General features: G+C 39.3%; 1 protein-coding gene across 2 annotated transcripts in view; it reads left to right on the top strand.

The window, feature by feature from the left end:
- Positions 1–12450, top strand: part of LOC309551832 (uncharacterized protein C6orf118) — an 81875-nt gene that overhangs the window by 58102 nt on the left and 11323 nt on the right. For both annotated transcript variants that reach the window (XM_082252532.1, XM_082252531.1), the window contains exon 7: positions 10367–10420. In XM_082252532.1, coding sequence (XP_082108658.1) covers positions 10367–10420 — 54 coding nt within the window. The remainder of the gene's footprint in view (positions 1–10366; positions 10421–12450) is intronic.

The following is a 12450-nucleotide window of genomic DNA, read 5'->3' as shown; positions in this document are numbered from 1 at the left end:
TTGGGGTAGGAGACTGTTGAGACAAATTAAACATTGATAATTAGTTTCCATGTAATGTTAACACAAACCCAGTGCAGGATTACGAAGGGCTTACAAATCACAGATATTTCTTTTTAATCTGGGCAGTAAGGAGTATTTGTTTAGCTGTCTTGTCAGTGTACATATATTACTCTCATAACTTTTGTCATAGCGCAACCACTGTAATAAATCCTATATTATTTTATATCATTACAGGTATTTATATAATGCCACACTGTGTTGCATATCTTCTATTCACATCAGTTCCTGGCCTCATGGAGCTTCCAATCTAAGGCTCAATGCACACTGGAATTAAAATACGCTCATATAGAGCTTTTTTTTTTGTTTTTTGCATAAATATAGAGCATTTTTGTACAGAGTTTAGACGAGCTTAGGGGAGTTTTGCGTTTTTTCTGCCAGTAAGCTCAAATCAGAAATGCAAACCAAAAGGGTTTTTTATCTGCCTCTAAACGTTGTGCTCAAAATATGCCATGCCACACATAGGATAACATTGAGCTACTTCCACCGGCAGGACATAAATCTCCTTTTTAGTAGCAGCTATTTTTAAGCCAGTGTGCATGGAGCCTTAGGTCTAAATCTCCAAAAGAAAGTCACTCATTTCTTAAAACTGTATAATGTCTCTGCCAATTATTTTTGGGAAGGTTTGCAACCTTTTAAATCGAGCATCTGTAATGGCTTCTGGGCTGCCGAAACTATGCTCAAGTCTGTCCCCAGCGGCATTTAGACTTGTGTCAGGATTGTCAATGTGAACAACTTTGAGTCTTTTGATATGTTTAGTGGATTGACGACTTAGCCACCTGATATGCAGATCTAGTTCTTCTGTAGTTGTGACATCTAGTTCACTGATTGATGCTTTAAAGGTGGATTTCCAGCTTCTATAGTTTTTAGGTTTTTTTATCAAATTTAGTGAGACCTGTCTTGTGAAGCATGTATTTATCAAACTGTGACATGCCTGAGTTTTCAGACTTTGGATACACACCTGCATGCAGGAACAAAGTAAGTGTGCTGCATTTGAGTGACTTTGGGAGCTATGATAGTGCAAAGGGGCTCATACCTGACACTGGCTCAGAGCTGATTGCTGTGTTGGGTCACAGTGTACTTGGTAGGAGGTATCTGACTAGCCTCATGGCAAGATGTGTTGTCTGTTATCTGCATAGAGGCATCTATGGTTTGCTGTGGTGCAAAAGCCTGGTGTACTGAGGGATGAGTAGGCAGATTGTCTTGAGTGGCGGTAGGCTGACCTTGGTTGAGGGAACCAGCTGCTATTCCTGGGAGTTGCAGTTTTGGGAGAGAGTGTGAGGAATAAGATGCATACACAACAACTGAGTGTCTGCAGCTAGTACTTCTTTCAGTTTTACTAACAGCTTGATCTAAAACCTTTAACCTTACCATAGCTGTGGTGTACTCACATTGTTTCTTCAAAGCTTCCATCTCTGCTCTCTTGCATGCAGCTTCTGCTTTCATCTCCATTTCCATCTGTGCTTTCTTGCATGTAGCTTATTTCTCCACCTCTGCTTTCATCAGTTTTTTCTTGGATGCAGTTTCTGCAGCATCTGTTCAAGTTCTGCTTTCTTGAGTGAAGCTTCTGCTTCCATCTCTGCTCTCTTGCATGCAGCTTCTGCTGCTACCTCTGATTCCATGAGTGCTTTCTTGAGTGCAGTTTCTGCAGCTTCTGCTTCCACCTTTCTTTCGGGCAAAGCATTTTTGAAGCTTCAGCATTGGCACATGCTTTTAATAAGTTGTTGGCTGAGAGTGGAAGAGCTTGATTGTAGAGACTTTGTGGATCAACCTGGAGGCACAACAGCAGGTCTGTTGTCTCGGGGCCTGCTTTATCCGGACCCGGCACAGGAAGAGTGCAGTGATGAGGATTGCAGTACTGGCATTAATATCAATGCAATATTTCATATTCCAGGTGTATGTCCTGCTGTGCCATGTACGTGTATGACAAAGTATCCTGTTCTCTATGTATTGCTTCCTTTTTGTGAAATATTTGATATTCCTTCCAGTCCCTCTGCTTACCTATCTTAAAGTGACCACACTAGGCATGAGAGCACAGCGTGGTCAGTTCTCTATCTGTACTATCCAATTATCAGATTTGTTCTGACACACGCTCCCTGCACAGCCTTTCACTGGAAGTTCAGTGTGCTGCTGTTTCTTCTCCCCTAGCTCTATTGCAGCTGAGAACCTAAGGAACTGATTATATATATTTTTTTATATCTATACACAAATGTTTTTGTTTCATTCTATTTTAAACAGAATGGGTTGTTTTACAAGGTGAGGGTTTACAATCACTTTAAGGTGGAGGAGGACATTAGTCAGGTTCCATGCATATATTTTACCCTCCCAAATCCCAGGAAGTGTATGTAGGAGATATCTGAGGACAACATTTTCCTCCGCAACCTCAAGGACTTGGTTTCTGCCTCCAGAAATGTATGGCAAAGAGGCTCATTCATGTTCTAAGGTCTGCAAAAGGACTCAAGAATTTGGGTCAAGTAGGAGGACCATTACTGGTTTCCCATCCTTTTGAATCCATGTTATAAGAGGGAAATGTTACAGCTCTTTCTGCCATCACAATAAATTAAACAACTGAAGGATGTTCTGCAGAGGAACGTCTTAAAATGCATATAAACCATGAATGTAATACAGTATTATATTGCAGCCTTACTAGTCCTTGATTTGGTGACTGTGTTTACAATATTTTTCACACTTTTGTATTTTCACCTGGTAATCCTGCAAACAACACAGTTTCCCTGACTGTGTTTATGGAATGAGCCATGGTTGTCACCCTAGGCTGCTCTCTTGGTACATCTAAAGACTGAAAGCTGCATTATGTAGCATTTTGGTTGTTGGATTTAATTTTCATTTAACATCCTTTCTGAAGACTTGCAGTATCTGCAAACATGCTTGGAGCCTCCTGTCAGTGAAAAGAAAAGCAGGGATGGTAGTGGCGGCCTAAGCGAGGCTTTTACGTATTTCTTTATTACCCAGTATCCAGAGCTGACAACCCCCTTGGCTTTTGGGTAACAAGAATAGACAACAGCTAGAGCATGCCAAATTTGCAGTAATGCCAAAACCAGTATCCTGGATCAGCAAGTACTAAATCCCTGCTGCTGATGCCAATAATTATGTTTTGGTTTTGATTCTGACTCGGACAAAATTATGATACAGAGCAGGCCAAGCAAATCTTTCCACCACTGCAGGCCTGTAACAAATGCCACATTTTGCCATTATTACCATCTTGTATCACCAGGGCCACATCCTGGCACCATGAACAGCTTCTTCTACTGCTGATGGCCTGACACCATAACCATCTCCTGACAGGCCATGGCCTGCCAGCATTATCATCTTATCCTACCACTACAGCATCAGTCCATTGTTGCTACACTGAATGTTTCCCAGCTGTAAAAATGTGTTCAGTTTTTTTTTTTTGCAGGGTCATCCTGTGTTCCACAAACATACTTGTTGTGCTTTGGCATTATAAATACCCAACAACAAATGATTCTGCATCTGTTTCTCTGTTGTAAAAATTGTTAAATTATTTCTGTGGATCCATTCCCGTGTAGCTTCTCAATGTTTGCATTGCATTATAGTGCTTCTGCACACAAAAAAAATGACATGAGGTAATGTTTCTGCATGCTGCTCCTCACATTTTTTTTGTTTGATGCCGGGTAAATCATGCTGTTTGTCGTTTTGGCCCATTCTAGAAAACTGCCTCAATCCAGAATATTTGTGGATATACTCTTTGATATGGCCTCGTATTGTTTCCCTGATTATGTATAACCTGGGTATTTGTATTTTTGAGATACAGAGGGCAGTAAGAAAACTACCAGATACTTCTAGCTACAGATATAAAATAGGTGTTCTACACTTGAAGCAGCCATACATGAAAATTTACATGTGATTAAGATAGTAATGGTGGAAAAGAGCATTCAGAAGTATAATCACCATTATGAGTTAACTTAATATGAACAAATCACCAGAACCAGATGGCTTATACCTAAACGTTCTCAAAGAATTTAGCCATGTTATAGCCAGATTTTCGTTTCTAATTCTTAAGGACAGTTTACAGACTAGAATGGTCTCAGCAGATTGCTGAAAAGCAAATGTGGAGCCAATATTCGAAAAAGGGCAGAGATAAAGACCAGTCAGCCTAACATTAATAGTATGTAAACTATTGGATGGAATGATAAGGGACCATACCAAAGTATTTGTTAATGAAAATAGTATCAACAGTGGTAACCAACATAGATTCTTGGAAGATCAACCTTTAACCTTCTATGAGGAGGTAATCTGTAATTTAGATAGAGGAAGGCTATCTAGATTTTGCTAAATCATATGAAACCATACCTCACAAATGATTCATTTACTAATTAAGTTTTTTTTGGCATTGATGACATGGTATATAATTGGATAGAAAACGGTTTGCCAGAGTTTGTCCAGAGGGTGGTGATTAATAGCATATTTTTTTAATGGTCTGGAGTTAAGACCAGGGTGCTCCAGGGCTCTGTTCCAGGACTAGTTCTGTTTAACTTGTCTTTAAATGATATAAAAATCAGAAAAAATAGTTCAATCTCAATACTTGCTGACAATCAAAACTAAGTGTAGGACAAGATCTTCACAACAGGATATAGCAACTTTACAAGAAGACTTTGTTAAAGAGAGGTGGTCAGCTATGTTGCAGATGAGGTTGAATATTAAAAGTGTTAAAGGAACGCCCTTAGGAGCTAAAAATATAAATGCAAGTTACTCGCTGGAGGGAAAACCTCTGGGGGAATCGAGGAAGAAAAAAGAATGACAGAGTATGGAATCAAGGATGAAAAAAAAGATGACAGACTGAGCAATAGCATGCATTTCCAAGTTACAACAAGCAAAGCCAGCAGACTATTAGCATTCATTAAAAAGGATATTTACTCAAGAGATAAAACTAAAATTCTTTGGTTTTGCCACATCTTGAGTACGCTGTCCAGTTCTGGCCAACATCCCTCAGGAAAGATGTGCTGGACAGAGTCTGGAGAAGGGCAACAAAGCTAATAAGTGGGCTGGAGGACCATAGTTATGTGGAACAACTACAAAAATTAAACATATTCTCCCTGGGGAAGCAACACTTAAGAGAGGATATGATAGCGATACACAAATCTTGAAATGTGGACTCTAAAATTGGAAGGAAACTTTTTGATATTCAGTTTCTAACAAAACCACATGCTGTCACAAAATAAAGTTGGATGAGAAATAGTTCAAACTTAAAGGATAAGTTCACCTTTTTTTTTTTCTTCTTCTAATGTCCAGCTCCCCTATGTACCAATATACTATTAGTGTACTTCTTTTGCAGAAATAAAACATCTTTCTATTTATCTTCACACCCCTTACCTCACTGTCCACCTGGCTCTATGAAAACACTTTTCCATTACCTCTTGGATGGACCTTAGGACACGACACAGGAAGGAGTTTACCAGATGATCTCTTTAGCAAACACAGTGCATCATCTGACCTCCTACTCCAGCACATCACTACCTCCCTTTATGAGCTGCATGTTTTTTCTATGCAATAAGTGAATTTTATTCTCACTAAATACACAGCCATAGATCGCTCACTTTTCAGAGTGTGTAGGAGATAGGGATCAGACAACAGCCTATGTGGAAAGAGCTGTAAAATGTAAAACAGGAAAAGTACGTCCTTGGTTCTGTAAAACATTCTGTAAAAACCATACACTATCTGATTGTACAATCTCCTTTTGATCTACTATCAATTATGTAGTGCAAGGGCCTGCCTGATTGGATACAGAGTGATTGGAAAGCTGGTGTCTCCTCCTATTATATGGTTTTGGTAAATCTAAAGGAGATTGTACAATCAGACTTTTATACACTAAGATTTATTGAGTTACGATTTTGGTGCCATTAATTCTTAACAGCACCCCAAACACAGAAGCAAACACACATTTTGACATGTGAAAAAACTAGTGAAAAATGCAGCAAAATGCACAGTAAAAAAACGCGCAACCCACAACACGCCAAAATGTCCCATGAGCTACTTTGCCGTGTGTAGCACGGCTCACCTAAATACACAGGCTGCCCAAATGACATTTGGTGGGAGTCAAGCAATGGGTTCAAATTTTTTTTTTTTTCGGCAGCTGAGCGGGCTTCGAGCAGCATGATTGACATGGGTCTGGATGATGTAATTGACAGTGGATTTATATTGTGGGACATTGAAAAAAAAAAAGACTTGTCAAAAAGTGTGTGTATGATTATTTGACTGCTGAGCACCCTTATTTTTTAAGGTAGCTTCTGGCTTTCAATAAGCCCCCAACCTGTAGACTCCCACAAGCACTGGGCCAGTTTTGTGGGAAGGAAGCCCTAGTCTAACTTCTGGCAATATTTGTTTAACATTGGTGAATAGTACTGAAGTGGCCCTTGCATGAATTATCGCTTACGTTGGTGGTAAGTGGTGAAGAGTTCTATTAAACTGCTAGTCAGTGGAGAAATGTTGTCTTACAGTTATGGCTAGGGATAAAGTTCCCATTACATTGGTGATCTGGCAAGAAATGCTCTCTTTCATTGGTGGCCAGTGGTGACATGCACTGTAATCTAGCAGATAGTGGGAAAATGCTTCTGCATTGGTGGTCAGTAGGGAAATGCTATCTCAAATTGGTGGTCAGGAGAGAAATGTCTTCTAATTTTTTTTGCTGTCTGTAGGATTCACTATGCTGGGAATCAACCAACTCCTGCTTTTGCTATTGGATATACACACATAATGAATAGATATTTGGGTTCCACTAAACTCTTTACTAGTGTGCTTCCGCAATTATATAGTCCATATTTTGGGACAAGTGACAATCAGCACTCTATGTAAAAGGAATGTGCCACACATGCCTTATGCAATTTGTCAGACTCAGTAACATAACAGCACCATGATAGAAAGTCACAGAAAGCAGTAAAAATATTGTCAAGTTGTAACCTTTCTTCACTCTACTCATATTGTATTTTTGTCTCAGTTGGATATATAGGAAGCAATGGGAGAACTTCCCAGTAGGGACACGGATGGCAAGCAAAACTTTACAGTGATTGTAAGGGACTGAAGTCAATGGACTAATACAGCTTGCTTTCAGGTGCATTCCACTTGTATTTAATAGACTCTTCAGAGTGTATTCGGAATTCACTGACAGTTAAATTTCATCTGCAGTTGACAACCTCTTGACCTGCTTTTGACTTCCTTCTAAGTTTTGTATTAGCCTACTTCAGGACTATTTTACATTCCTTTTGACTTGTATGGGGAGTGAATCAGTTCTGATGCAAACAAAAAGGCATTGATAAATCTCTAAGCCTTCTCAGCTCTGTCCAAAACTAAATAAAACACTTTGTCTAAGGTTTTTGAAATGTATCAGGCAACTTATATGAATATTATAATATTGTGATACCTGCGCTATGTAGTGTTTGTAATGCGTTTACAAGACTGCTGCTGGGATGTAAGGTATATATTCCTCTTAGGTATTTTTATGTGTGTACCCAGCACTGTTTAACCATAAAGTGGTTAATATGTATCTCTATCCATTATTTGTGCAGAAACATAATATTTAAATCACAATATATAATACTTTTAGAAAATAAAATGCAATCAGTGCAAAAAATGTACATGAACAAAATTCCTTTAAGTGCTGACCAAATGGGACAAGACTCCAAAGTCTCTGGACAATCAGATCCGGCTGAGTCGGGGAACGCAGGAGTCCCTGATAGGGTGGCTTTGTTCTCTGACGCTTCGGCTGGGCAAATCCTTCCTCCCCTTGTATTGGACAGTGGTCACCACAGATGCCAGCCTGTCCGGCTGTGAGGCGTCCTTGGCAAGCATTCTGCTCAGGGGATCTGGATGCTGAAAGAGTCCACACTACCCCATCAATGTCTTGGATGTCCGAGTGATCAGACTGTGTCTGGACCATTGGATGGATCATCTTCAGGGTTGTCTAGTACCTATGGAATCGGACAATTCCATCGCCATGGCTTATGTCAATCACCAAGGGGGCACAAGAAGTGTCCTGGCGGCTCTGTAGGTACCCGGCATTCTAAGGTGGGCAAAATGGTTAGTTCCAGCCCTCTCCGCAGTATACATTCCCGGGATGGAAAACTGGCAGGTGGATTACCTCAGTTGGCAGGCATTGGACCAAGGGGAGTGGTCCTTTCATCTGGAGGTGTTTTATCACTTGTGTCTTCAGTGGGGCACCCCCCCAAGGTGGATCTGTTGGCATCTTGGCTCAAAAGAAAGGTGCAGAAAGAAAAGAGAGGTTTGTGGCTCAGTCAAGGGATCCTCTGGCTGATGCCACAGAAACGCTGGTGGCCCTGTGGGTTCAGTATCTCCTGATTTACACCTTCCCTCCTTTCAAGCTTCTGCCAAGACCATGAAAGCTTCCTCTCAGGGAGAACCTGCTTTTCCAAGGACCGATCTTCAGCTTTAAAGTTGCTGGCTTTGACAGTCTGGCTGTTGAATGCCAGGTGCTGAAGGATAGAGGTTTATCTGAGTCAGTGATTCCTACACTGTTAAAAGCTAGTAAATCTACTTCTAGGAATCGGATCTACCATCGTACGTGGAAGACGTACATTGCGTGGTGTCTTGGGGTTCATCCTCGCTTCTCCATGGTGGCTCGGATCTTGACCTTCCTTCAACGGGGTGTTGAACAGAAATTGGCCTTGAGTACCATCAAGGGCCAGGTGTCAGCTTTGGTGGTCTTCTTCCAAGGACCTTTGGCCACACACTTTTTTTCTGCCTAGTGTCCTACTCCTGTAGGGGGCAGTATAACCCCATCCGTCAATGAACATCAGAGAAATGGATTTTACGGTAAGTCAAAAATCCCATTTTTTTTAGTTTTATTTATTTATGTATTTTCATTTTTGTTTACATTTTTGCACATTTATTATGTTAATTATGACAGTTTACATACAAAGCAAGTAGGAAAAAGATAGGAAGGTAGAGTCATAGAAATAACTAATAGTGACACAAAAGAAAATCCATACGATGTAGTCACGCAGTTTGGGGAGGAAGTGACTGCAGATGGGAGGGAAATAATTAAGCAAACATTAAGGAGTAAGTATGGGTTTAATAGGTAAAGGAAGAAGTAGTGATGGGTGTAGTAGGAGGTGCTAACCATAAAAAAATATAGAATTAGATACCAAAATCCCCCAGCTTCTGAGGACACTTACTGGGTGGAACGAAATGCATTAAGCAAGTAGATACTTCTGGTTTTGTCAAGTCCGCTCTTTGGAATGCAAATCGCAACTTTTGGATTCCAGAACAAAGTCAATACATGCTCACATGCAAGAGGAGAGTTTTGTAAGTGCGCAATTGGCTTTTAAATGTTTTTTTTTAACAATAAAAACAGAATTACACTATGGATTTCTCCTGATTCTATCCCTCTACACTCATATGAGAAATTTTGACCGACCTGCCAGAGTCACAAAAGAAAGAAAAAAAAATGTTTTGCCACTGGAGGATTATTTTTGAAACACAGGCATTTACCCATCACTAATCGTGAGTAAGGGCACATAAGGAGGGGAGCACAACGGCACTTGTTGGAACATACTGGCACTGGAAGAATAAGATAACCAGCACTTTATAGGACTTATTGTTCATGCACATTTTTTTTGCACTGATTGCAATTTCATTTTCTAAAAGTATTATGTATTGTGATTTAAATATTATGTTTCTGCACAAATAATGAATAGATATATATATATATATATATTAGGCTCTTTATGGTTAGACAGCGCTGGGTACACACATAAAAAAAACTTATATGAATAATTGAAGTTGGTAGACCCCAAGAACACTGATGATAGCTGAATTTTTTTATCAAAAATTGTTATGTTTAAAGGAAATAAGCATAAAAAATAATCAGCAAGTAACATAAGAAGTAGTTTGGATAACATCCCTTATGAAGGTATAAGCTAATATCAACCTAGGTGTCTAAGATAAGAACAGAGGTGCTGGCAACAATTTCCCAATGAAGCTCCTGATGACCTACACAGTCTTGTTGGCTCATGTATGCCCTGCACTTGGCCATGTCATTTTTTCTATTTTTTTTTTTTTTTTTGCAGGGGACATATAGAGCAACCTCATTAGATGCTGCAACCACACATGCTTCTCTTTGTACATAACCCACAAAATAAAGAATAAATTATATGAGATTATATATTCATAAGGAAATGTTTTTCTATTTTGCTTTTATTTCATTAAACTATGACTTAAATCAATATTGATCTTTTTGTATTGAAGAATATGTGAGTGTATTACTGTAAATATATATTTCTACATGTTTTCTTTACATAAAACATTTTACTTATTGCAGACAGAGACGGTGAAACTTCAGTCATCAAATTCTTTTCTCCAAAGAACAAATAAGGTACAATTTGGTGATTGTCGCATTTGCTGCTTTATAAGTATGCTATATATTTTCTTTATCATGGTCAGAACTGAAAAACACAATTTAAAATGTTTTCTAGTCCTACAAAAAAGAAATTCCTCATATGTATGTTGTGTATTCTCATTTCCAATCAGCAGGTCAAGCTCTAGGTTGATTTTTACAATTTTATCTATCAGTGTGTGGAAAAAAACATCCTATAGTTTACAGGTTTCAGTAGCTAAAGCTCAAATGAACACATACCATGATGGGCAGTGCAACATTTCAATGAAAAATAAAGATTCTAAAAATAATGCTCTTTTTTTACTATAATGTTTCTGGATTAATGTCATGGATGCTTCCTGTATTAAAGAGTAACTCCGCTTTTTTTGACATAAAAAAACAAACTCCCCTGGGTAATCAGTGTATATTGCAGGGATTTTAACAGACAGATTCCGACCTTTTTCTGATGTGTAGAAGATTTTTGTTTCACCAGAATGATAGTATCCTTATTCTGAATGGGGCAGTTTGGTTCAAACCTACATTTCTATTGTAGGAGGTGCCTAAAACCCGACTGTATTTTAGTGCAGACTTCTAGGAAATTCAGTGAGCCAATCACACAAGAAGAAAATTACGTTTTTGGAGGTATTCTGTATACTATCTGTGTACACAATGCCTCTAGTTTGCCATATTTTAGAGAAAATGACAGCACTGTAAACTGAAAAGGAAAGGTCATTTTTAATAACTTTTAATCATAACACGACTTGTGTAGCAAATTTGTTATATTTTTTTTTTAATATTTGCTATATTTTTCACATGAAATAAGAGTTACACTTTAAAAGCATGAATGAAGTAAAAAACAATAATTACATATATGCTTCAAGTTTCGGGTCTCAATTATGTCATCCTGTTTCTTAAAATTTCTGTGTACATTTAATCCCCATAAATACATTAGGATCATTCCAGAGATCCCCATCTGCATCAGTATTCCATTATCCATTATGCCTGCGTCTACAATTCAGACTCTTCTCTCAACATTCCTTTGTAGTGACACATTCAGATGCACTAAGAGCAAATTTTGATGAAGATTGATGGGTAAAACAGCACATGCTTGGCTTCCCTTTAAACCAGCATTTTCCTTCCTGTTGTCCACTTGATGGTTCAGACTTAAGCTGTGCTGATCAATTGCTTGATTACTGTTCCAGAAGCAGGTAACCAAGCAACTAAGGGATGGACTGTATAGCCTACACACCATGCAGTGTCCAAGTCCCTCCCTGGAACATACATGTCTAAAGAGTGCCCAGGGATGTGTTCTTTCACTTTTGCAATCAGTAGGAAGTTAATTTATCACTCTCCTTGCTGACTGTTGTGCAGAGCCAAAAACAGCAGCTGCAGCTACAGGGATGGACTCAAGATGTGCACACATTTTAAAAACAAAAAAAATATATTTTACTAATACAAATAAAACATTTTGTGTCATTAACTCATGCTTTATTATTGCTTAAAAACAATAATATTAAGCACAGGAGAAATGACTTATCTTCAGAAGGGATGCGCTTGATGTTTAAGTTGAACGTAAGTTCGACTCGAACATCAGCTGATCGTGTGTTCGCTGAACACACAAACAAATGGGGCGCTCGGCGGAAAATTTGCCCGCGGATGAGCGCTCCATGATGCACTGCGCTGGTGCAGTGAATAAATTACTGATGATTGGCCAAAGCATGCACATGACCTTTATACGTTGGCCAACCACAGCACACTGTCCTGTCAGAGCCATGATTGGCCAAAGGCAGGCTGCCTTTAGCCAATCATGGGTCAGGGGGGTCACGTGACGTCAGAAGGGGGCGGTGCCACCAGGTGATGTAACCAATTGTCCCCGCCCCTTTCCTATAAAAGAGCTGTCATGGCTCAAGAGGCTCATTAGCCGGAGGGGGGTGATGAGGCGGAAGCGTCTTTTTTTTTCTTTCTATTTTCCGGGTGCGGCGGGCGATGTGATTGACAATGGATTTTCATGGGGGGGGACACTATTTTTA

Source organism: Pelophylax lessonae, assembly GCF_965119305.1.
Source record: "Pelophylax lessonae genome assembly, chromosome: 3".
Lineage (NCBI taxonomy): Eukaryota > Metazoa > Chordata > Amphibia > Anura > Ranidae > Pelophylax > Pelophylax lessonae.
This window is presented reverse-complemented; position numbering and strand designations above follow the sequence as displayed.